The sequence below is a fragment of the Hemitrygon akajei genome, chromosome 1, assembly GCF_048418815.1.
Source record: "Hemitrygon akajei chromosome 1, sHemAka1.3, whole genome shotgun sequence".
Taxonomy (NCBI): domain Eukaryota; kingdom Metazoa; phylum Chordata; class Chondrichthyes; order Myliobatiformes; family Dasyatidae; genus Hemitrygon; species Hemitrygon akajei.
The window spans coordinates 43,974,896-44,002,230 of record NC_133124.1 but is presented as its reverse complement, the minus strand read 5'-3'; the positions used below and the strand labels follow the sequence as shown (position 1 = coordinate 44,002,230).

The window sequence follows — 27,335 nt, the reverse complement described above, 5'->3', positions numbered from 1 at the left end:
ATCATTAAGGAACCCCATCACACAGGACATGCCCTCTTTTCATTGCTGCCATCAGGGAGGAGGTTCAGAAGCCTGAAGGCACACACTCAACAATTCAGGGACAGCTTCTTCCCCTCTGAACTCATGAACACCACCTCACTACCTTTTTCCTCTCTTTTTGTACTACTTATTTATATACTTATTGTAATTCACAGTGTTTATTATTATATATTGCAATGTACTACTACCACGTAACAACAAATTACGACATATGCCAGAGATTTTAAACCTGATTTTGATTCTGATGTTGTCTGGATGGATACAGTATGCCTGGAGGTACGTTATTTTGTTTCATTGTACGTAGGTACAGTCAGATGGCAATAAACTTGAATTTGAACTTGACTTTTTATCACATCAATGGATAAAATTGTTATTGCCTGTATGTGTTGCTTCCTCAAGGTAATTTTTTCCCTTCTTTCCTTTCCTTCGATGTATGATTAAAAGTCAACACATATGGCTGAAATTGCACCAGACACACTATTGGGCCCTTCCAAATACTGTCCAAGTTGGTAAGCTGACACTTACCCAGCAGCAAAGGCACAAAAAATTCCATAATTACTTGCTTATCTTGTTTCTGGCTCTGAAATATTCTCTATAAAAAGGGTCCACAATAAGCTCCACGAAATGGGGTCGGCAGAACGTTATGGGGCAAAGGGCCTGTATTGTGTGTACTATTTTATGTTCTATGTTCTAATACATTGTCATGGAATGGTGTCAGTAAAAGCACGTGTTAGTTTGTTGCTTTTTGCATAGAACAGAGACCTGACTTCAGAAAGCTAAGCTGGACTTCCTCAGAGACAGCAGGAGGTTGCTCGGGATCTTTCCAAACACCACAGAGTATGCAAAAAGAATTGTAGTAAAAGTAAACCATTCTGTGATGCCACAGCAGTGGTGCCACCAGTAGCTGTTTTGTTGCCATACAGAATGGGTCAGAAAGTTTAGGGCAGGTAGCAAACTCCCATAAAGTCTTCAGGTACATACACAGTTTGCCTGTACCCCTCTGTTAAGCTACATGTTTTTGGTTACAGATATTCTAGCACTATGTGACATTCTCCAGGAAAACCTTCAAGCCAGGCTTTCTCACTAGCCTGGTTTGCTCCTTCTGTGGCAATCAAGCTCACTTTTAATTCTTAACTTCTCCACCACAGAACTTTTCCCAACAGCTGCCACAAATCCTCTAATTGTGTCACAATTTGTGGCTCACTGAAGCATCTAGAAACTGCATTCACAAAAAGAAATGTGTTTTAACTATTTTGGCATCTCAGAATTTCCAACACTGCAGGCTTCCCAGGGGCACAAATGATCTCTGACAATACTCATGCACACATACAGGTTTTCCTTAATAACACAGATCACTTTATGGACAGGAAAGGTTTCCACTCTCTCATTGTGCAGTTTTATTTGAAATATGAAAGGAATTTCCTCATGGAGAATGCCATATTTTAGGGAGCCAGCCAAGATTTCTTCCTCTTGAGGACATCTGTACTACTGCACACTTCCATCAGCCAGCACCGACTGCCCAATGGGGTGGACTTGGTGAGAATTAGGTCTGTTAACTGGAAAAGCTCGCAAAACTTTGTGAGGGCCATGAACTACATATTAATCTCAAATCTGAAATGGCAGTCTAGCTCTGATTGTCAATCACATCGAATTCAACATTCTAATCATTCAATGGGGTAAAGATGTCTTTCTTAGACATTGTTTGAATAGTTAGTGACTATCATATTTTGATGCCCCTTGGTTTCAGACATCTTGAAGATGGCACCATCTGCTTTATTTCACACTGAAAATAAAACCACATACAAATAGGAATACAAAACTAGAAATGGCATTGGGGTCTTGAGAAATATGATAAAACAAAGAAATATTTAGAATTCACCTGGAACTCTTGCAGATGTTCTTGAAAGCTAATAACATTGTAGAGATCATAGACAAAAATAGGGGTGATCTGTTATCAGAGGAAAGCCACTTCATTAGTGGTCTAGTCTTGAACACTAAGAAAACAGTGAATTGTTTGTTGGCACAAAGTAGCTATGATCTAAAGGGCCCTTTAAAACCATCAGCAACAGCTACAAGTTTGGTATGTGTAACTGGATGCCAGAGAAGCTGATCGGATCTGGAAAGTGTTTCTATAAGAGCCAGCATAATTGCATTACGTTCTTGGACTGAGCACTGACGAACAAGTTAGTTTTTAGCTTAAACAATAAGTGCATACAGCCCAAGCACATTATTGCTCTAAGCCTTAATTTTCAGAAGACAATTAGGATTGCTGCTCCCAGTAGCATTGAAAAATGTATGTGGCACACACAAGATGCTGGAGGAACTCAGCAGGCCAGGCAGCATGTATGGAAAAGAGTACAGTCGATGCCCCAGGCCGAAACCCTTCGGCAGAACAAATGTGAAGGTGTTTCAGGCAGTTGATGTTGCAAATTGATCAGATATGACCTGCAGAGAAAAGATGCAAGAGTGCAGGCTGTGGTTTGTTCATCAAGGCCTGGTCACACAAATCCAATGAGAGTTATCAGCAGAAATCAGCTAATGACAGGAACCTAAAAGGGTCACTTAAGAAGAGCACAGTGACACAGCTGGGTGAAGCCGCAGCCTCACAGATCAGTGATCCAGGTTCAATTGTCAATCGCTGATTGTGTGGAGTTTGCAGATTCTTCCTGTAACCATGTGGATTACTTCAGGTGCTCTGGTATCTTCCCACACTCAAAGACGTAGCATAATTGGTCACCAGAAATGCATCCTCATGTGCAGTTGTGCAACTGCACCAATCCAATGAAATAATGGCCACGCAACATACAGATGTCCTTGAAGATTTATTTTATTTCTCTCTCTCTCTCTCTTTCTTCAGTAGACACCGTGAAAACCACAAGAAAATAAAAGTCATAAAAGGTATGAAACGTATATCTCTCACTCTTTTAAAGTCTCTCAAGCTAGTGTCTGCCGATAAACAGGCCCAAACACGTTGGCACATCAGAAGTGTGCTGAAATCAAGTAAATCACTAAAAACGCATCATACTGTCCATATAAAGGCACATCAGCAACACTGTACACAATATAAAATAATAATCATCTACCGTGTGCACCTCTTGGACCACATGCAGAATAAGGTTATTTTAGGGCCATGTGTCTTTCTCTGCTTCCATGTTGTTTCTGACCCATAATACCACAGTCATGCTTTTATTAAACCATGGTCATGTGACCTGTTAAACTCTGGTCATGTGACCCATTAAACTCTGGTCCTTAAATAAAACCTTACATAAAATATTTTAAGATGATAAAATAATCATGAATTTGTGACAAAACATGTAAAATAAACATCTCATTGAAACATGTCTCTGAGACAGTTACAAGTTGAGTAGGAAAAACCAAATGGACAATAAATTGGGATTGGTGTAAATGGGTACATGTTAGTGTGGATTTCATGGCCTGTAGGACTTTTTTCAAATCTGCATGATTCTACATTGAGAAGCCTTGTTACTGATGTGTGCGAAATCAAGTTGCTGCCATTTTAACTTGACACCTTGCACCAGCTGCCAGACCATAACAGACACAAAGAATTATTGCTCACATGGTGTGCTGAACTACATATACCTGTCTGGACACGCCCCCTGCTGACTGCTCCTGTGGCGCCTCCCACAGACCCCTGTATAAAGGTGATTGAGGTCTGAGCCCGGCCTCTCTGTCTCCAGGATGTAGTATGGAGGTCAATCACTGCTTGTTCCTTCTTCTAGTCAATAAAAGCCGATACCTCGCCTTTACGTCTCAGAGTGAGTTATTGATGGTGCATCACATGGTCTCGGCCCAAAGTGTTGACAGTGCTTCTCCTTATAGATGTTGCCTGGCCTGCTGTGTTCCACCAGCATTTTGTGTGTGTTGTCTGAATTTTCAGCATCTGCAGATTTCCTCATGTTTGCTCACATCTTTTTCAGGTTGGAGAGATATGCCTGCGAAACATATCCAGAAGGGTTAACTACCAGGGAATGATAATGTAACAAAGTACTTACACAATTGGAAGTATTAGTGAAGTCTGTGGTGAATTTAACACTGACATTGGCAACGTGTCCCAATCATTGCATGCACAGTGATACTGCAACAGGTGATCAGTGATAGGGTGAGGCACACTTTAATTTAAATTAGACTGAGAACAAAACACTACCATGTGCAGTTTCAGCAGTGGTTATATGAATTGCTTCTCAGGAATTTGTTGGTGATAACTGCAACAGATCATCCCAGAAGGAGATGAGGAGCAAACAGAGAGGTCCATTTCACTTGTTCACCCCAGATTCTATGCTGTGAATTTGCAGACACCCAAGTGAACTGATGAAGCAAGCTGAAGTGATATACACCTGCAATAGTCAGCCCATGAATGGACAGCAAGATATGGCAGTAGGAAAGAATGGATCCATTGTTCAAGATGGTGAATTTCATGGATTACAAAGAGGCAATTGATTAGGTTACACAATTTCGAAAATTGAAATATCTTCATTGTCATTGCATAGTACAATTTGTCATGCACCAATACAGCGAAAATGAGTTTGCAACTCTCGTACTCAATGCTATAAAACAACAAATAAAATAAATAAATAAACAATAAATAAAATCAAGTAACTAGCCAGTACAAGCAATGTCCAGCAGTACGAAAGTGCAACTCAGATGCATGACAGCCATAAAACCAGTATTAAAAGTAGCAATATAACAAATTTATGGATGATGCTTGATCGATTGGTTCAGAGCAATTATAGCTCTGGGGAAAAAGCTACTTTTTAGTCTGGAAGTGCGGGCATAGAAAATTTATAACATCTGCCAGATGGAAGACGTTCAAACAGATGATTGGCAAACACAAGGAAATCTGCAGATGCTGGAAATGCTGCATTCCACCAGCACTTTCTGTGTGTTGCTCAAACAGATGATTGCATGGGTATGTATTGTCCTTACAGATGCTTGTAGCTTTCCTTAGGTAGTGTAAGCTGTAGGTGTCCTCCAGGGCTGGGAGCTGTGTCCCAATGATATTCTGTGCGCTAGAGACGACCCGCTGAAGTGCTTTCCTTATCAGCTGCTGTACAGTTGAGATACCGCACAGAGATGCAGTATGTTAAGATGCTCTCTATGGTGCAGCGGTAAAAGGTCACCAGCATCTGTTCAGGTAGACCAGCTTTCTTCAGCATCCTGAGGAAAAACAAGCGTTGCTGTGCTTTCTTAACTATTGTTGTGGTGTTAGTGGACCATGTAAGGTCTTCTGAGATGTGTATTTCCAGAAACCTGAAAGTGGACACTCTCTCCACTATGTCTCCGTTAATGTAGACTGGAGTGTACTCGTCATCCCGTGACTTTCCAAAGTTGATAATTAGCTCCGTAGTCTTTGCTGTATTAAGAGGCAGGTTGTTCTCTGAGCACCAGCTCGCTAAGTTCTGTACCTCCACTCTGTACGCTGATTCATCTCTGTTGGAGATCAACCCGATCACTGTTGTGTCGTCTGCGAATTTGACGATGGTGTTGGTGTCAAATGCAGGTACACAGTCGTAAGTGAAGAGGGAGTAGAGTATGGGACTCAGTACACAACCTTGTGGTGTACCAGTGTTCAGGATAGTAGTGGATCATGCGATCATGGCCCAAGAGAAAATGGGAATAAGTGGATTGATTTTCTGATGGCCATTGGAGTACAAGGAGGTAAAGAGAGGATCTGGCACAGAGGACTAGCAATCATTGTGTGCAGAATGGATCAGTAGGCATTCCTTGCGAGAGGGAAGCTGCTGGAGAAAGTTTTCAGACAATGAAAATCCTGGTTCCATTAGCATAACCAAGGCATCAAACAAAGAGAGCTAAGAGTGGGATCATGAGACCAAAGTGAAGACTTAGGAACAAGAAAGAAATTAACAAATTGTGCTCTTCCTGCATCAGACAAATGGGATATTTCAGTGGAACAGACCTGCTTAAAAATTTCCTCTGCTGTCAGTTGAGTTTATATCCACTCTCTCTTTGCTAATACCTCCAAGTAAGCTCATTGATTTTTTCAGCCATCTTTGCAACTTGCTCTGCCACCTGTAGTATAACTGAGGATCAAGGTCTTGTTGTTTACAGAGCTTTTCAAAACTATGCCTTATGGGAGTCAAAGTCATTCTACTGTTGAGGCTGACTTTGACAAACTGCCTATAGTTATTTCTTCTGTAAAAGGCTACTAGTGAATAAATATGCACCATAATTCAATCTGATATAAAGCTGCTTGTTCTGATTGATGATCATCTTCTGAAATGTTGTGGACATACAGTTAAAATCGAGATATAAATTCAGACAGGATGATGAAAGTGAATCAAATGTTCACCATAGGATGCAGTATTTTATTTTTGAGTGTAGCAGTCCATACTTCAGACTGGATAGAGCAAGCATGCTTACCTCTGGTAGCTGTCTTTTATTTAAGTACGTGAAAAGTCTGAATTGAAAGTCTGGGAAGCAAATTGGATAGCAGCAGGAAACAAACATGTAATTGTGATTCACGATTAGGGCAACTCTATTAAGAGCCAGGCCAGTCTGAGCACCTACAATATAGTGTGAGTCCAACATCCAATCAGTACAAAGCATGTTGTTGAATGCCATGATACATCAACACAGAAATAGTCAATACCAGTTCAAGCCAGTGTAATCCTCAGGTTCTGTCGGCTGTGTAAGTCTAGGGAAGACAGTCTCTGGCCCCACCAAACGTACGAGATGTTCAAAACCTCCTGTTTGTGTGGATGCTGTGTGATGTGTTATCCTGTTACAAATCAGTACCACGAAATAACAAACAGTAAACTATATGCAATTAAACAATTTAGCTTTTATCATTCTTAATTTGACTGAAGGGTTAGTAAAGTAAAACAAAAAGAGGAGGGCCCATTTTAATGAAACAGTCTAATGTGCACAAGTTGGAGCTCGTAGTTTCGGTTCCGCTGGTCCTCCATCGATTTCCACGGGCTTCATTGACTCCCGGCCCCACTCCAAGTCCACTCCTTTCTGGTGTCCACGACTTCTCCTTTCTGGCATCTTCTCTCCTCATCATCTGCCAAACAAAAGACCCAGATCACCTCAGTCTCAGGCACACAACAAGAAAAAACACTCCCTAATTGGACAGCACACGTTCCGAAGCCCCTGTTATCTCTAGCCATAACCCAAACACTGTTTCTACAGAAAAACCACCACATTAGCAGCCAAACATTTCCCAGCTTATATTTCATAGAGCTCACCTGCTCATTCTGGCTGCTACAGTTCAAATAGTCGCAGAAATTTGCTTCAGTGAACTTATTTTTGCATATTACTGGGGCCACCAAGAACAATATTAGATTTTCAATCAAAAGTTATTTTATTACTAGAATCTAAATTCCCCAGAAATTTTAATGGAATTCATTGTTTGTTGTTGAATCAATAATCCTCGAGAAACTGGTGTAATAATTAAATTCTGCTTGTAAACTTGTATAACATGCAGAAAATAGGGGCACATCTTGAGAACCACTGTGTGTTTCCATGCTCTGTAGTGCAAGCAGCAAGATTCTTGTTTGAGCATGCTAATGACCCTCTATCTGATTGTGGGTGGCAGCAGAGCATTAGTTCAACATATTACTCTGTCATGAGCAAGGTGCGGTCTAGATGCAAGAGCTAGATTGGTCTTGTTATGTGGTATCCAGCTTATATTTGTAACAATTGCTCTAACGCAGAAGGGCGGAATTATTGCTGAAAGCGCATTAATCATTAATAAGTGCAAAGATCTGAGAATGGTCATAGAAAAACTGTACACCGAAGGAATACATATCCTTCTGGGTATAGCACACCTCTATATTCAAATGTGGTACCTATAAAACAAAGAGGTTACAGTCCATAACACAGAGCAAAATTTGCACTTACCACAGAGCTGTGCACTTGATTTGTCTACTGCACTTTACAAATGAAAATAGTTTGCATTCAAATCTCTTGGATAAAGTAACATCTGTGACATTTTGCATTAGCATCAGACACGCCTAGAATGAAGTCACTGTATAGAAGTGAAGAGCCATCTTCCTCTTAAACACGTCTATAATAGCAGTTCATACTATGGCTCAAACCCAGTGTGTGGCATATGCTACTAAAGGCTTCCCAGCAACATTGTGGCTCCTCACACATAAATGCAGTGCACTTTGCACATGGTGCACACTGCAGCCGCTGTGCATCAGGTAATGAGGTCAGTACCAGAAACTGGCTGCTTTGTCGTGGATGTGTTGAACCTCTTGATTGTTGTTGGATCTGGACTCCTCCAAGTTCAAGTTTATTGGCATTCAACAGTTGGGGGGGGGGGGTCTTTCATTGATCCTATTATAGTTACTATTCTATAGATTTATTGAGTATGCCCATAAGAAAATAAATCACAGGGTTGTATATAGTGACTTATATATACTTTGATGATAAAATTTAATTTTAACTTTGAACTTTGAACCATAAACAACATTCCTCCAGACTAAGATGCACACCACAATACATACAACTCACACATTGTAATATTACTACAAATAACTTGCAACACATAAAGTAATATTTCCACAAATAACTTACAAATAATAAAATATATTCCAGAAGACTGACACTTAGCATAAGGTAATTTAAAAGATAAATGGTATAACATTACCTTATGAGCTTCACGCGTTATGAGACCTGTGTGGTGGCAGGGAGTACAGTCGTCTCATGGCCTGGGGGAAGAAGCTGTTTCCCATCCTAACAGTCTTTATCCTTAATGCTATGGTACCTCCTGCCTAATGGCAGGGGATCAAGGAAATTGTAGGATGAATGAGAGAAATCCTTGACCATGTTAAGGTCGCTGCATTGCTCCTGATAAATATCTCAGATGGGTGGAAGAGAGACCTCAATTGTCCTTTCAGCAATCCTCACAATCTTTAGTAGGGGCTTGCAGCTCAGATGCCTTGCAATCCAGGCAAATGTATTGCATTATGTTCACAACTTGTGCTCTGTAGTGGGGAAACAGTTTTGAGGTATCAGGAGGGGAGTCATTTGTCACATGATATTTATATGGCTGGGTCAGGTGAACTTCTGATGAATGCTGAGCCTTAGGATATTTATGGCGGATGAGTAGGCAATCATAATGATATTGAATATCAAGCAAAAAGTTGTTAGACTTTCTTCTGTTAAAGATAATTGCCCCTTATAGGACCTTGTCATAATGTTGTCTACACCTTACTGCATGTACTGTAAGTATGGACTTCTTAATTTGCTGTAGATTTGAAATGGAATGGAATATCATGTGATCTTCATCAAACACCCACATTTCTGATCTTACGATGAAAAGCAGATTATCCAATGTTTCTCAAGGCACCTTACATTCTAAGTGAAAGGACTCTGACGCATCTGTATATGAGATCAATGGTAATGGCAAGCACCTTAGACAAGATAACCAGAAGGATCACCTTGATCCCAGTCCACATTTTGCACTTACTGTCCACACCAGCCCTACAGCTATATGGTTCCCATCACACAACTTCTGACAACTCTGCCCACTTTTAAGAAGTTCAGTGATCATCGGCGATGAATCAGCTGTAGCTGGTACAGGTAGGGTCCTTTCCAGGGTCATGCCAAATGTTCATGAAATAAAGAAAAATAAGCAAAATCCTTACTTAAACTTCCCTTTAAATGAAGGCTGTTATTAATCTGATGGGTCAAACATGAGATATATCCAGCTGCTCCTTTCAATAACTTACAGAACACCATATACTAAGTAAGGTTGGACAAACATTAATCTGAAATCTCCAATACCAACAATGACCTTGGGCACATATCTGAGCTTTTTTCTTCAATGCAGTGCATAAACCCAGAATTCTGGAACAAAATGATACCTCAATCCAGCATTTCCTTGCAGATCCACAGGCTGACCTTCAGTGTGCAGACACCCAGCCTCCTTCCACACCCAGGACACTACTCCCTATAGAGGCACCAAGCATAAAGAAACTGACAAGAACAAAACTCCAGGCAACAAGAAGCATCAATCAGAAACAAACTGAGAAATATATGACAGTTCTTCTGTCACAGACGGACAAGCAGGGGAGCAATTCCTTCTCCTGAACATTGCATTCTCCTTTCATACTTAAGATACACTGTCAGCCAACCTTATCGAACCTTTACTTAAACTGAAACCCACATTTACCGCTTCTGATGACAGCTAATTCCACACTCTCTCCACTCTCAGAGTGAAAAAGTTTCCCCCCTCATGTTCCCCTTAAGCAATAAAACCTTAAGACATAGGAGCAGAATTAGGCCATTTGGCCCATCAAAACTGCTCCACCATTCAATCATGGCTGATCCTTTTCTCCCCTCCTTAGCCCCACGTCTTGGCCTTCTCCCCAAGGCCAATCAAGAACTTATCAATCTGTGCTTTAAATACACCCAATGACCTGGACTCCACAGCTGCCTGTGGTGAACTAGATATACCTGTCTGACTGCTCCTGTGGCTCCTCCCACAGACCCTGCTGACTGCTCCTGTTGGCTCCTCCCACAGACCCCTGTATAAAGGCGACTGTGGGCTGCTGCTCTCCCTCTTTCCCCAGGATGTAGTGTTGTTTATTCTTCCAGTCAATAAAAGCCGATATCTCGTTTCCTACCTCTCAGCGTGAGTTATTGATGGTGCATCACTGCCTTTGGTAACAAATTCCACAATTTCATCATCCTCTAGCTAAAGAAATTTCTCCACATCTCTGTTTTAAATGGATGCCCATCTATCCTGAGGCTGTGCTCTGAGGTCCTAGATTCCCCCACCATGGGAAACACCCTTTCTACATCTACTCTTTCTAGGCCTTTCAGCATTCAAAAGGTTTCATTGAGATTCAACCCCCCCCCCACCCCATCTTTCTAAATTCCAGTGAGTACAGCCCCAGAGCCATCAAGTGTTCCTTATATGATAACCCTTTCTTTCTCAGAGTCATCCTCATGAATCTCCTCTGAACCCTCTCCAATGCCAGCACATCTTCTCTTAGATAAGGAGACCAAATTTGCTTTCAGAACTGAAGGTGAGGCCTCACCAGTGCCTTATAAAGCCTCAGCATCACATCCCTGCTCTTGTATTCAAGACATCTTGTAATGAATGTTAACATTGCATTTGCCTTCCTCACTACCGACTCAACCTGCAAGTTAACCTTTAGGGCGCTCTGCACAAGGACTCCCATGTCCCTTTGCATCTCAGATTTTTGGACTTTCTCCCCATTTAGATAATAGTTTGCACATTTATTTCTACCTCCATGTGTTTTCCAGCATTGGATTTCATTTGCCACTTTCTTACCCATTCTCCCAATCTGTCTAAGTCTTTCTGCAGCCTTCCTGCCCATCTACCAATCTTCATATCATCTGAAAACTTGGCAACAAAGCCATCTATTCCATCATCAAAATCATCAATAAACAGCAGAAAAAGAAGTGGTCTCAACACCAACCCCTGTGGAACATAACTAGTCGCTGGCAGGCAATCAGAAAAGGATCTTTTTATTCCCACTCTCTGCTCCTACCAATCATCCAATGCTCTAACCATGCAAGTAACTTCCCTGCAATACCATGGGCTCTTAACTTGGTAAGCAGTCTCATGTGTGGGATCTTGTCAAAGGCCTTCTGACAATCCAAATATAGAACATCCACCACATCCCCTTTATCCATCCTACTTGTAATCTCCTGAAAGAATTCTAACAGGTTTATTAGGCAATGTTTTCCCTTAAAGAAACCATGTTGACTTTGTCCTGTGGCACTAAGTAGTCTATAACCTCATCCCTTCGTGCTTTCTCCCTCCTTTCTTAAAGAGTGGGGTGATATTTGCAATTTTCCAGTTTTCCAGAACCATGCCAGAGACCAATGATTCTCAGAAGATCATTATTAATACCCCCACATTCTCTACCACTACTTCTTTCAAAACCCTAGGGTGCAGTTAATCTGGTCCAGGTGACTTACATATCTTTAGGTCTTTCAGCTTTTTGAGCACCTTCTCCCTTACTGGAGTAGTAATGGCACTCACTTCTCTTCCCTCACACTCTTCAACAGCTGTCACACTACTAGAGTCTTACACGGTGAAGACTGATGCAAAATATTCACTTAGTTCATCTTACACCTCCTTGTCCCCCACTATTATTTCTCTGGCCTCATTTTCTAGTGGTCCTATATCCGTTCTCATCTGTTATTTATTTTACTATATACTTGAGAAAACTTGTTCTATCCACCTTGATATCGTTTGTTAGTTTGCTTTCTTATTTCACCTTTTCCCTCTTAATGATTTTTTAGTTGCTTTAAAAGCTACCAATCCTCTATCTTTCCACTAATTTTTGCTTTGTTGTATGCACTTTCTTTTGCTTTTACATTAGCTTTGGATTTCCTTGTCAGCCATGGTTGTACTATTTTGCCATTTGAGTATTTGTTTTTGGAATACATCATCAGCATCTTATACAACTTCAACATAACATCCCAACTCCTATCATTTAATTTATGGCCAATGTGCCAAAAGCTCTCCTTGTAACCCTATCTGCACATGACACCACTTTCAAGGGATTATGGATCTGTATTCACAAATGAACCCTGGGCACCCTCCCAAGACTATGGTCAACACTCTCCTAGAAGATAGCGGCGCAGCTAATGTAGATGAGCTGAACACACTGATGAGGTAGAGGGAGAAGTGGAGAGTCCATCATCGTGCCCGACACTGGCCCCCTAGGCCTGAGTCGACGTAGTAGTAGTAGTACTCCCTGATTGCTCTCTGTACTATGATATTCCTAAAAGCACTACTGCTCAACATGCAAATTGTACCCTGGTTTGCCCACCCAAAGTGCAACACCTCACACTTGTCTGCATTAAATTTCATCTGCCATTTTTCAGCCTACTTTTCCAGCCAGTTTGGATCCCACTGCAGCCTTCCTCACTGTCCATTGTAACCCCCTCACCGGGCTCATATGTAACCTTAGCTCATTAGCCAGCTCAGCCTACAGCCACGGGACTCTGCGGTGAGCCTACTTTTCATAAACAATATACGTCTAGGGTCAGTATGATTTGTTGTTCAACCAAACAGGAACATCATGATGTTCAGGTTAAAGAAAACTCGAACTGAGTGAACGTTGTGTAAATACTGTCCATATACAATTGTCGGTCGGCAAGAAATAACAAATCGTACACCGCATAAAATTATAAGGAAAGTATATTTACAAAGTTCAGCTTTATTGAACAGTTAGTAGTAGAAAGAAAAGGGAAAAAAACGGCCCCTTTACAGTGAAACCAGTCTAAATTTGCACACAACTTTGGAGCTCATCCTGGAGTTGTCTTTTTACTCACGTGCTGGACCCACAATCTGTGTGAAAGCACACTCCACATTCCAAACTTCACTCGAAATCCATCTTGAACAAATGTGCTCTCCCACTGGGGGTTTTGGTCCATTCCTCCTTGGAGCCATTCATCTGCTCCAAGCACCTTGTGCAAGAGGGACAACATCCTCAGTCATCTTCCCCCCTGCCCTCTCAGCTCCCGCCAAAAAGGCCCCCTGAGCCAGACTACTGTCCTTCAGAAACCTCTTACCCACAATCCTGATTGGCTGACTCGCGTTCCTGAGTTGGCCAATGTGTCCTTATCTTAGCCAAAGCTAAAACACAGGCTTAAGTACACAGACCGCTTGATCAACTCTAAAACAGCAGTTTCACAGCATCCAGGAAACCCCAGACGATGTCTCCCTCACTGGGCTCGTATGCAAACTTGGCTCGCTAGCCAGCTCTGCTAGCAGCCATGGGACGTAGGAGTCATAAGGCCACCTTTCATAAACAATATGAAACAATATGGTCAGCAGCACAGGAGCGCCACAGGGGACCGTGCTCTCTCCGGTCCTGTTCACCCTGTACACATCAGACTTCCAGTATAACTCGGAGTCCTGCCATGTGCAGAAGTTCGCTGACAACACGGCCATAGTGGGGTGTGTCAGGGATGGACAGGAGGAGGAGTATAGGAAACTGATACAGGACTTTGTGATATGGTGCAACTCAAACTACCTGCGTCTCAATATCACCAAGACCAAGGAGATGGTGGTGGACTTTAGGAGACCTAGGCCTCATATGGAGCCAGTGATCATTAATGAAGAATGTGTGGAGCAGGTTAAGACCTACAAGTATCTGGGAGTACAGTTAGACGAGAAGCTAGACTGGACTGCCAACACAGATGCCTTGTGCAGGAAGTCAAATGTACTTCCTTAGAAGGTTGGCGTCATTCAATGTCTGCAGTGAGATGCTGAAGATGTTCTATAGGTCAGTTGTGGAGAGCGCCCTCTTCTTTGTGGTGGCGTGTTGGGGAGGCAGCATTAAGAAGAGGGACGCCTCACGTCTTAATAAGCTGGTAAGGAAGGCGGGCTCTGTCGTGGGCAAAGTACTGGAGAGTATAACATCGGTAGCTGAGCGAAGGGCGCTGAGTAGGCTACGGTCAATTATGGAAAACCCTGAACATCCTCTACATAGCACCATCCAGAGACAGAGAAGCAGTTTCAGCGACAGGTTGCTATCGATGCAATGCTCCTCAGACAGGATGAAGAGGTCAATACTCCCCAATGCCATTAGGCTTTACAATTCAACCACCAGGAGTAAGATATGTTAAAGTGCCGGGGTTGATTGTATTTAATGTATCTAAGTAAACTACTTAAGAACTTTTTTAAAAGCTATTATTAATGCTTTTTGAGAGAGTGATTTAGATGCATATCATATTTTTACTGAGTTAAGTATTGTATGTAATTAGTTTTGCTACAACAAGTGTATGGGACATTGGAAAAAATGTTGAATTTCCCCATGGGGATGAATAAAGTATTTATCTATCTATCTATCAATATACGTCTAGGGTTGGTATGATTTGGGATTCAACCAAACAGGAATATTGTGATGTTCTGATTAAAGGAACCATAATTTGAGTGAATGCTACATAAATACTGCCCATGCACCGCATAAAATTATAAAGAAAGTATATTTACAAATCAGCTTTATCAAACATCTATTAGGAAAAAGAAAAGGAAAAAAATAAACAGGCCCATTATAGTTAAACCAGCCTAAAGGTGCACAAAGTTGAAACTCGTCCTGGAGTTGTCTTTTTACTCGTGCTGGACCCACTGTCTGAATGAAAGCACACACCACATTCCAAACTTTGCTCAAAATCCATCTCGAACAAACAGACTCTCTCTCTCGGGAGTACTGGCCCTTCCTCCTTGGAGCCATTCATCAGTACAAAGCACTTTGTGCAACGAGGACACTCCTTCCCATGGCATTCTCAGCCATCTTCCCTCCTATCCTCTCCACAAAAAGACCAGTGAGCCATACTGCCCATCACCAAAACTCTCTCTCAATCCCACTATCCCGATCGGCTGACACAACACTCCTAACTGGAACAGCAGGGTTCTTATCCCGAGCCAAAACCAAAACATTTTACCAGCAGGACACACTGCTTTTGCAGAAAACTACTGAAATGAAATACCTACAGCATAATAGCATGAACCTTACCCAGGGCATTACACCATTATGCCTGCAAACTTGGTGTCATCTACAAATTTGCTGATCCAGTTCAAAGTAAATTTAATGTCAAAGTACATATATGTCACCATATACAGTCCTTAGATTCATTTTCTTGTGGGCATTCACAGTAAATACAACACAGAAGAGTACTGTAAATGAACAGGCCCTTTGGTCCACAATGTTGTGCCCAACCAATTAAATTAGTAATCAAATGACAAACTAAACAAATCTCTTATGACAATACAATAACCATATGCATCTACTTTACTCACATTCATGTGCCTTTCTAAATGTCTCTTAAAAGTCTCTGATATTTCTGCCCCTATCCCCCCTAGGCAATGCATTCCAGGCACCCACTGCTCTTTGTGTAAAAACGTGCCCTTCACATCTCCTTTGAAATGACCCCTTTCACCTTAAATGCAGGCATTCTGGTATTAGACATTTCAACCCTGGGGAAAAGATATTATCTGTGTACTTTATTTATGCTATTCATAATCTTATAAACCTCTATCAGGTTTAAACTGAGGTAACATATAACCTCTATGCAGTAAATTGCCACTGCTATTTCTGCACTAGCATCTGCCAAAGTCCAAGAGGGCATTTTGTTGGGCCTTAGGGATTTATCCACCCTAATTTGGCTCAAGACAGCAGACACCTCCTCCTCACTGCTGGTTTGCTTCAGTTCTGTAAATTGTCTTCTGAGGAAACACAGATGCAAAAATTCATTAAGATCTCTCCCATCTCTTTCATTTACATGCATACTGTAGATGACCACACTAATCTTCAAGAGAACCAATTTTCTCCCTTGAAATCATTTTTGCTCTTAAATACAGTATCAGTAGAAGTTTAGGGATTCTCCTTCACTTTGTCTGCTAGAGAAACCTTACATGCTCTAGCACGTGCTGGTGATCTCCTTCTTAAGTGTTCTCTTCCATTTCTTATACTCCTCAAGTACTTCAGTTGTTCCTACCTGCTATGCAGCTTCTTCATCTTATCCAGGGCCTCAATATTCCTCCAAAACCAAATTTCCCTAAACCTGGTATCCTTGCCTCTTATTCTGACAGGAACATACAAATATTGTACTCTCAAAATTTCACTTTTGAACGCCTCCCACTTATAAAGCAGGGCTTCCAGAATACAACCTGTCTCAAGCCACACCTGCCAGATCTTTTCCGGTATCATCAAAACTAGCCTTTCTCCAACTTAGAATCTCAAGCCAAGGACCAGACTAATCCTTCTCCATAATTATCTTGACACTAATAGCATTGTGATCACGAGATGCAAAGTCTTCTGCTACACACACTTCTGTCATCTGTCTCGTTCCCTAATAGGAGATCCATTATTGCACTCTCTCTAGCTGAGAAAACTTTGCTGAACACATTTGATAAACTCTATCCTATCCAGCCTTTTTACAGCACTTTAAGTCGTATTTATGTATAAAAAAGAGAAAATTCTACAGGGTTCACAAACTTTCTAGCACCACTGCATGTGGAAAGTTAAAATCACCTACCATCACAACCTTATGATTCTTGCAACTGTCTGTGATCTCTCTACAAATTTGCTCCCCTAAATTCCACTAATTAGAATATAATTCCATTAACATAGTCATCCTTTTCTTATTCCTCAGTTCCTTCCATTTAGTTTCACTGGATGAGTTCTCCAGTCTGTCCCAACTGAGCACTACCATGACATTTCCCCTGACTCCTAATGCCACCCTCCTCCTTTAATCCCTCCACCTCTATCATGTCTAAAAGAAAATCGAACCCCAGAAAGTTCAACTGCCAGTCCTTCCTCTCCTGCAACCAAGTCTTACTAATGGCTACATTGTCATAATTCCACGTGCTGACCAATGCTTTAAGATTACCCACTACACATTTATTCCTCGTTCCTTCTCATTGAAATACATGCAACTCATGTATTATTCAAAAATACACAGGTACATCGAAGTAACAACACTTACAATGCCTCAAAAAAAATTATTTTAAAGATTGAAAATTTTGTGAATTAAAAAAACCCCTACTAAGCAAGAAAAGTGAGAGAAAAAAGAACCCATTGAGGACACAACCCCGGAGCCATGCGTCATATAGAAAGCTTCTAAAAATAGACATCAAACCACCAACAAGAAGAAAAAACATACCAAAATAAACTTTACACTTAGATCGTGGAGGAAATCTATCAGCTAACTGAAATGATAGTAACGAGCAAATGAGCCCCATCTCATCTCAAAATCAAATAAAGGTTCAAAGGTTCGACTTCTAATTTTCTCCAAACTGAGACACAGCATCACTTGAGAGAACCATTGTGACAAAGTAGGAGCTGATATATCCTTCCATTTCAACAAGATGGCCCTCCTAGCTATCAATGTAACAAACGCAATAACATGTCGGTCAGACACAGAAATACCATGAATATTTTGAGGAATTATTCCAAAAAGCACAGTCAATTTATTAGGTTGTAAATTGATTCTAAGTGCTTTAGAAATCTTCAAGTTAGACATTTTTTACAAAAATATTTAAGTAATTTTCCTTATATATTGGAGGATGACTTGTTAGATACTATTATGAATATGAACCCCTCGATGAAAGGTTCTATTGGAAGAATTTATAATTTATTTTTACAATGGGATAAGCGTCCTTTACTTAAGATTAAACAGGACTGGGAGAAAGAACTCAATTTGACTTTTATATGGGAGGATTGGACACGGATTCTGAAGTTGGTTAACTTTTCCTCGGTCTGTGCTAGTCATTCACTGATTCAATTTAAAATTGTACATCGTTACCATTGGACAAAAGAGAGACTTTCTAAATATTTCCCAATGTTGACAAGTATTGTGATAGATGTAAAACTGAGATAGCTACACTGACACATATGTTCTGGTCATGTCCTATATTAAAACCGTTCTGGAAGGCAGTCTTTTCGACAATTTCTAAAGCAGTTAGGATCAATTTACATTATCAGCCTTTCAATTCTTGTCTTTGTATGTAGGGTTAACATTGTTCCCCACAACCACTCCACTATCTGCCCTGGCATTCTGGTTCCTATATGCCTGCAGCCTTAGTTTAAACCAATCCCAGTGCAACAGTTACAAACTTTACTGTAAGTATATTAGTTTCTCTCCAGCTTAGATGTAGTTATAAAGAATAAAAGTAATTACTGATGCATTTCCTCAGCTGAACAAATGAATAAAGCCAGTAAACAGAAGCTTAAAATATTAATCCTTGTTTTTGAAGACTGACTCCCAATTTGTTAATGATTATTACAAAATGTAGCAAGATTGGATTTGCAACTAATGAGCTGAAAACTCTTATATTTGAAGACTTGAAATCTGAGAGTTGAGAATCGAGTATTGGGATCAACTCCTGGATCGGGAAACACTGGTGTATCATCTGCTATATTTAGAAGTTTGATAACAAAGACAGTACTGGTACTTGCAGTGGTCCAGGCTGGTACTGTAAATGTACAGCAGGAATGTCCAGACTACAGTCGACATAAAGATGAGGGGATGCAGAAGGTGGTTTACACGGAGGTGAAATGATGTAAGAATTACACAGATTAACACACAAAATGCAGGTGTAACTCAGCAGATGAGATAGCATCCATGGAGAGGAATAGAGAGTCAACATTTTGGGCTGAGACCATTCATCAGGACTGAAAAGGAAAGGGGAAGAAGCCAGAATAAGAAGGTCAGGGAGGGAGAGGAGCAGGTGATGGGTGGAGCCGGGTAAGGGGGAAGAAAGGTGGGTGGGGGGAGCAGAATGAAATGAGAAGCTGGGAGGTGATAGGTGGAAATGGTAAAGGGTTGAAGAAGAAGGAACTGATAAGAGCGTGGACCACGGGAGGGAAGGAGGAGTGATAACAGGGGCAGGTGAAGAGAAGGGGTAAGAGGGGAGCCAGAAGTACATAGAGTTGGGGGAGTGGGAGGCTTGTGGGGGGGGAAGGGTTATACAAGGAGAAGCAGAGCAGAGGGCTGTTTAGGATTTTAGGGAAATGAGATAGATGAAGAAGGGTTGGCAGCTAATAGAATACGGGGGGAGGAGTACTGGTGTCAGTAAATCATGAATAGCAAGCAGATCATGGATACTCTATGGGTGGGTGTAGCTGAGCCCATTGCCAGCAAGATGGAGAAGAATAGTCAATTAAAAACATGCTTTCTGTGCTCGCTTCGGCAGCACATATACTAAAAAATTGGAACGATACAGAGAAGATTAGCATGGCCCCTGCGCAAGGATGACACGCAAATTCGTGAAGCGTTCCATTTTTTTTTAAAAAACATGCTTTCTAATTCCTTTCCTAAACATCACCATGTCTCTTTATTATTTTGTTCTTCCTTTGAGTGCCAATTTCAAATCAAGACTTTGGCCAGCTATATTCATAGATCTTACGGGACTCTGTTTGGTAACACCACTGTGACGCACCTTTGCTAAGCTGAGGTCCTACTTAAGAAAAGGACCTGATCCTTGTGCTTAGAAAAGAGCAGCTCCTCTCAGAACCATCATCTTTCATCAATGAACAAAAAATTGTCAGGGATTTCAGAGTAAAATGAGAAGACATTTAGAATGAGAAACTGTGGTATATTGGTAACCAATATATTGTTTACTTTCATACCTTTCTTTTTCCTTGGCAATTTGATATGAAAATATAGAACATGGAACAGGTCATTCAGCCTACTCTATCATGCATTCTTGATTCCCTCTTGGGGGCCAACCAAAGGTGTTTTTCCATTATAATTTTTTTTTTTACGATCCAAAGACAATTCTACTTCAAGAACATTGGCTACCTCAGTGTGACTCCTTAAGTGTGCTGCTCACTAATCGGAGTAGCTGGACTGGTGTCAGAGGTGGAGTTGGCTGAGGTGTTGAGGGCGGCTGGCCAGGATATCGGAGGAGCTCGCCAGTGTGTCAGAGGAGCCAGTTTGGGTTAAAAAAAAAGGGAACTGACGTGGGTGCAGACTGCGTTACTGCCCGCTACTTGGAAACATCAAAGTTGGTGCAGTATAACCCTGCGACATTATCTTGGACATTTTGACTGTGATTACAAGACTGTTAGACGGTGATAATGTAAGTTCCCACAGGCCGGTTACCTTAGTCTGGTGGAGGGAGCTGTGTAATCTCAGTTGTAGCAAGGTCTAGGCCTCAAGCCTTGGGCTCGTCTGCTGCTACAGACCAGATGAGAAATGTGGAAGCGTTTACAGCAGGAGTCTGAGCTCAGATGGGGCCTGGCCTTTCCTGTCAGTGCTGTCCTCCCATATCAAGCAGTGGAATGACAGGCTGGATTGCGTGTGTCCATACACTGTTGTGAAACAGTACCATTGATTGCTCTCATTGCCACTCAGGGTCTTGGCTATATATGTATTTATTTTCAAGATTTAATTATGTTTCTCACTGTTTTTGAACGTTTGCTTGCTACTTTGAGTGTTTTGCACCTTGGCCCCAGAGGAACACTGTCTTGTTCAGATGTATCTCTGTATGGTTTGAATGATAATTAAACTTGATTTGCTTTGCACTCCACATCTATTAGTCAAACTGGAACTTCAGCACTGAACAGTAAAGGCTTGGAAGGCCTGGAATTTCCATTGTTTACACTGCTAACTACAATTCCTGTCAGCCAAACTCAACCCTTTGGTGTTTAATGAGAAAATACTACTGAATGTTGATAATCTATTGAAAACATTTTCTAAACATCGTCTTGCAAGTTCTGATACAAGTTTTAATTCTGGTCCTGCAATGCAGTTGTCACAAGATTTGAAGGTAGTTTACTTATATTTGTAACTAAAAGTTGATATGAATGTATAAGAATGGAAAATATCAGTAGCTAGTTATACAGTGCATTCACTATTAAATAAAGATAAGCTGGTGTCTGTAAGTTGGGAGAGCAACACAGAACTTAGGAGAAAAACTGGAAGTCCATGTACCCAACATGTAGTGAGGTTTTAATTCCATAGTATATACTAAATATTCTGTTCCAAATAAATTCCCAGCCTAGAAATCAGCTGGATGGAGAGTTGCAGATGATTCCTAATCTGATAGGTAATGCACCAGAACAGGTTACAAGACATGATAGGGCTGAAACACAGCCCTTGTTGGGGAGGCTGGTTGTGGGAGGGTGTGCTGTGTCTAATTCCTGACCTCAGGAATTTTTGTATGATGTCTGTGCAAATGGACTGGAGTTTGCAGGACTAGAGGGAAATATTTCTAATTTTTCCAGATCCCCCCCCCCCAGCCCACCCCATCTTCCATCTCATAGGAGGGTCTTAAAGAGACTGACATCAGACCTTGCATTTAAATTACCTGGCTGCATCAGGGTTTACAAATATCAACCTCAGACCCAAAGCCAAACCATCCAGATTTTTTTCTGTTTTCAAATCTAAACAAACAACTTCACTAAATATTGCTCAATACTTTTGCAGGTTAAAAACTTCATCAGTTTGTGCCAACAGACCTCCCACATGCTCCTTGCACTTTAGGATTTCTGAAGTTGTCCACAGCACCATTTAAGAATAGCAGCAATAATTAAAACTACACCCAAATTCACACCTCAGTTCTCAGTCAAAATACATGATAGATCTTCAGATAAGTCTATTACAGTCAGGCAAGTGGACATAGATCGATCACAATCTGACTGAATGGCTGAACAAACTGAAGGGGCTAAATGATCAACTCATGTTCTCATGTTCCAAGTTGTTTCAACAGAGGTTGATACATTAATTTCCCTCAGTTGAGTAATCAGAACATGTAACTTAAGATGTTAAGGTAGTACTACAAGTAGCAAAGGGCTGGAATGTACACTGACAGCATCCATTTAAAGCAATGTTTCCTCTGGGATCAATTAAAATGGATTTGTATTGGGAGTAAAGTGATGAAGGCCATGATTTATGTTTTTATTGTTTTAACACACTGCTGGCTGAAAATATTAATTCCTGTCAAAATCTGGTCAGTTGCTCATTTCTAATCAACTTCTTCAAAGTACAATCAACCAGACTATAAAATGAGTACAGGTTCTAATTCAAAGACCTTTTGTACGGCCTAAGTGTTAATGTACATGGATCATTAAACAATTCAGAGTTTTAAAAACAAAATTTAAATCCGAGAATCCTTCACCATGCTTAAGGAATATATAGAAGAACCTTATGACCTGTTTTCTTCCTCAGCTTTGTGAACTTTTCTGATCCAATTGTACACTGCCATTATGTGGTGATTTTTCATTCTTTAATGCTTCTCATTCTTTCCCAAATCCTGTAAGATTGTGGAAACATTCCAGCTTTCTTAATCTTTCTTTCCTTCTGCATTCTATGAAAGATAACTTTTCTATCAAATAGCCATTTCTTACAACCTGTATTTTTTCTTGCTGTTTGGTTTTGATGAGGACAAGCACCCAGAAGTTTTACTAGACATTGAAATAATTAAGAAAAATGGTGACTGTGATTTGAATATGATTCAAATTTCTCATTTCAGAATTTAACAAATTATATTTTGCTTCATAAATTCTTGTGAATCTGGGATATCTAGGACAAGGAGAATAACTTGAGTGGTGGCTAAGCTCAATATTTGCATATTTGCCTATTTGCCAAGAAATTCAGTTAACACATATTTGGGGAGGTATAATCTAATAAATTTATATGTCAGAGATAGTTCTTTCTTTATGCTGAGTCTTAAAACTTAAGAATTAGCCGGCATTTACCATGTCAGATGGCAGCTTGTTCCACACTCCCACCACTCCAAGTGAAGAAGTGTCAGGAAGTGAAAGGAAATAGATGTACAAAAAGGCTGGATGAACTCAGCAGGTCGGGCAGCATCCGTTAAAAGAAGCAGTCACTGTTTCAGGTCAAGACCCTTTGTCAGGACTAAAGAAGGAGGGAGCAGAGGCCCTATAAAGAAGGTGGGGAGAGGGTGGAAAACCAATTAGAGGAAAGATCAAGGGGTGGGGGAGGAGAAGCAGGGAGGGGATAGGCATGAGAGGTGAAGAAGGAATCTAAGGGGAAAGCACTATGGGTAGTAGAAGAAGGCAGAGTCATGAGAGGTGATAGGCAGCTAGAAGAGGAGACAGAGTGAAGGTGGGATGGAGGAAGGGAGAGGGAAGGAATTACCGGAAGTTGGAGAATTCAATGTTCATACCAAGGGGCTGGAGACTAAACAGTCGGTATATGAGATGTTGTTCCTCCAACCGAAGTTTGGCCTCATCATGGCAGTAGAGGAGGCCACATATGGACATATCTGAATGGGAATGTGAAGGAGATAGGAAATAGATGTTGTGTAGGGAAGGGATTAGATTAGTTGGAAATTTGATTACTAATTTAATAGTTAAACACAACATTGTGGGCCTAAGTGTCTGCTCCTGTTCAATATTTATGTTCTAAATTTATAAAGACTTCCATTTTCTCTTCTGGCATTAATACTGTAAAATCAATGCACACAGAACTTCCTGTTGTGTTCCAGCAATTAACTGTGCAGAAAGGGCATGCAATTAATCATGAAAATTTTCTTTTAAAAAAAATGGAATCCTTCTGAGGCTTTGTCAGTTATATATTAAAAAAAATCCTGGACAACTTTTTATATATATATTTTTAAAAAATTTTTAGCCAAGTAATATATAGATCTCAATATTTTGCCATAGCAACGAATCTCTGGGAGCTTCACTGTGACATGGAAGTGCACATCCAGCACTCTTCATCTGGCAAAACCATCATAGTGCAATGGCTTGGTTTTGTTTGTAAGTGTTACTTAGGCTGTAATATAGATTATAATGTGACACAGCATGCATGATCAAGGATCAATAGAAAGGACGATTCCTGTCTTCTGCCTTTTACTGGAAGGAATAATTACCGGTATATTATTTTCACACTACAAAATGAAACTCAATTAGTCATTACAAATTTGGGTACAGTGTCAAGAACCCCAAATCATTATTGAATCATAATTAACAAGGTTAAAATTAAAGATGACACATTTCTATACTATTTTAAGATGACTTTATTTCCATCTTTTACAATTTCAAAATAACAAAAAAGGAAAAGGGTCCAAAGCAAAAGTTTGGGCACCCTGCATGGTCAGTACTTAGTAACACCCCCTTTGGCAAGTATCACAGCTTGTAAATGCTATCTGTAGCCAGCTAAGAGTCTTTCAATTCTTGTTTGGGGGATTTTTGCCCATTCTTCCTTGCAAAAGGCTTTTAGTTCTGTGAGATTCTTGGGCCGTCTTGCATGCACTGCTCTTTTGAAGTCTATCCACAGACTTTCAATGATGTTTAGGTCAGGGACTGTGAGGGCCACGGCAAAACCTTCAGCTTGCGCATCTTGAGGTAGTCCATTGTGGATTTTGAGGTGTGTTTAGGATCATTACCCTGTCATAGAAGCCATCCTCTTTTCATCTTTGGCTTTTTTAGACAGTGTAATGACTGCTTCCAGAATTTGCTGGCATATAATTGAATTCATTCTTCCCTCTACCAGTGAAATGTTCCCCATGGCATTGGCTACAACACAAGCCCAAAGCATGATCGATCCACCCCCGTGCTTAACAGTTGGAGAGGTGTTCTTTTCATGAAATTCTGCACCCTTTTTTTCTCCAAACATAACTTCGTTCATTGCGGCCAAAAAGTTCTATTTTAACTTCATCAGTCCACGGGACTTGTTTCCAAAATGCGTCAGGCTTGTTTAGATGTTCCTTTGTAAGCTTCTGACACTGAATTTTGTGGTGAGGACCCAGGAAGGGTTTTTTTCTGTTGACTTTTCCATGAAGGTCATACTTGTGCAGGTGTTGCTGCATAGTAGAATGGTGCACCACCACTCCAGAGTCTGCTAATTCTTCCTGAAGGTCTTCTGCAGTCAAATGGGGGTTTTGATTTGCCTTTCTAGCAATCCTATAGCAGTTCTCTCGCAAAGTTTTCTTGGTCTTCCAGACCACAACCCGACCTCCACTGTTCCTGTTAACTGCCATTTCTTAATTACATTACGAACTGAGGAAGCGGCTACCTGAAAACGCTTTGCTATCTTCTTATAGCCTTCTCCTGCTTTGTGGGCAGAATTTATTTTAATTTTCAGAGTGCTAGCCAGCTGCTTAGAGGAGTTCATGGTGGCTGATTGTTGGGACAAGGTTTGAGGAGTCAGGATATTTATAAAGCTTTGAAATTTGCATCACCTGGCCTTTCCTAACGATGACTGTGAACAAGCCACAGCTCTAACAAGCTAATTAAGATCTGAGACCTTCGTAAAAGTTATCTGAGAGCTCAAATCTCTTAGGGTACCCAAACTTTTTCATGGTGCTCCTTTCCTTTTTTCTACTCAAAAATTGAACAAAACAAAATAATACACTAATCTTGCTTAAAATGTTGAAAAGAATGTTTCATCTTTAACTTTATGACTTTTGGAGATCAGTTGATCTTCTACTCACTTACCTATTCACAGTAACAGAAATTTTGATCATGGGTGCCCAAACTTTTGCATAGCACTGTATGATGTCTAGGCCTTCATTAGTTGAGGGATTGATTTCAAGTGCCACAAGGTAACATTGTGGCTTTCTAAAATTCTGTAAGACCACATTGGTTGTCTATGGTGACATGTAGGTACTGATAATAAATTTTACTTTGAAATTTTTGAACTGTGAACTTAGAGTATTATGTTCAATTCTGGTCGCCTCATTATAGGAAGGATGTGGAAGCTTTAGAGAGGGTACACAGGAGATTTACAAGGACGTTGCCTGGATTAGAAAACATGTCTTATAAAGAAACATTAAGCAATCTACATCTATTCTCTTTGGAGAAGAAGATGATGAGAGGAGACTTAGAGTTGTACAAGATGATAAGAAGCATTGATATAGAGCATAGCTGACACATTTTATCCAGGGCAGAAATGGCTAATATGAGGGGGCATAATTTTAAGGTGATTGGTTGATACATTGAATGGTTGATACATGAAATATGATACCAGGGTGGTGGTTGAGGCAGATACATTAGAGATATTTAAGAGATGCTTAGATAGGCATATGGATGAAGGCAAATGCAGGAGGGAAGTGTTAGTTTAACCTTGGAGTGGATAGAAAGGTTGGCAGCAACATCGTGGACCAAAGGGTCTGTACTGTGTTTTACTGTTCTCTGTTCCAGAGCCAATGGACATTCTACTTTACTACTGTGTAACATTTCTCTAAACATCTGATTTGCTCTTAATAAGAGTACAACATCTCTTGCTTTTCCAGCAGAAAGCAAAGTTACAAGGATGCCAGATTGTCAGAGCTTTACTACTTTGGGAATCTCTGATCCACGACCTCTCAAAGTGGAGATGGAAAATTCAGGATGATGTTGATAACCTAGTGTCCGTGTATCAGAAACAAATGGAAGCCCTGTGTAAATAGCAGGATCGGTATATCATTTCACACCAGGCACCTCTGGACACACTTGTGAAAAAGTCTATGCTTCCTATACCCAATTCCATAGTCACCTCTGAATCCACAAAACCAGAATGAAAGTCAGTTAACCTTGATCCCAAGAAAATACCCAAAGGAAGTTCATTTCCTAGAACTATCAATGAGTGTTTCAGATTTTCAAAAACTATTTAAACAATTCATATTTATTGAGCACATATAAACTAAAATATTAAAAATGTACATTAGCTAATACTTTCACAAATCCATTGTGCCATCCCCTCCTGAGAAATAAATTGGTAAGTACTTACACATTCCCCATTTTGAATGGAGAGAATTTCTGCTTGTGCTCCCACACGAAACAACATGAACAGTCCAGCACTGAGTGCATTCCGCAGACATGAACCATTTGGAGGCAACTTTGGGATTTGAACAGTAA

At 40.6% G+C, this 27,335-nt stretch overlaps 1 protein-coding gene and 1 non-coding gene across 2 annotated transcripts in view; one reads left to right on the top strand and one right to left on the bottom strand.

Annotated features, from left to right (window-relative positions):
- Positions 1 to 6,362: 6,362 nt before the first annotated feature.
- The window catches only part of tmem68 (transmembrane protein 68), an 86,692-nt gene continuing 65,719 nt past the window's right edge, over positions 6,363 to 27,335 (bottom strand). The window contains exon 5 of the mRNA XM_073042233.1: positions 6,363 to 7,081. Within this exon, the coding sequence (XP_072898334.1) occupies positions 6,887 to 7,081 (195 nt within the window). The 3' untranslated portion in view covers positions 6,363 to 6,886. The remainder of the gene's footprint in view (positions 7,082 to 27,335) is intronic.
- On the top strand, positions 19,702 to 19,810 carry LOC140736363 (U6 spliceosomal RNA). Its single transcript, XR_012100924.1, has one exon. It is a non-coding gene; the product is annotated as a U6 spliceosomal RNA (small nuclear RNA).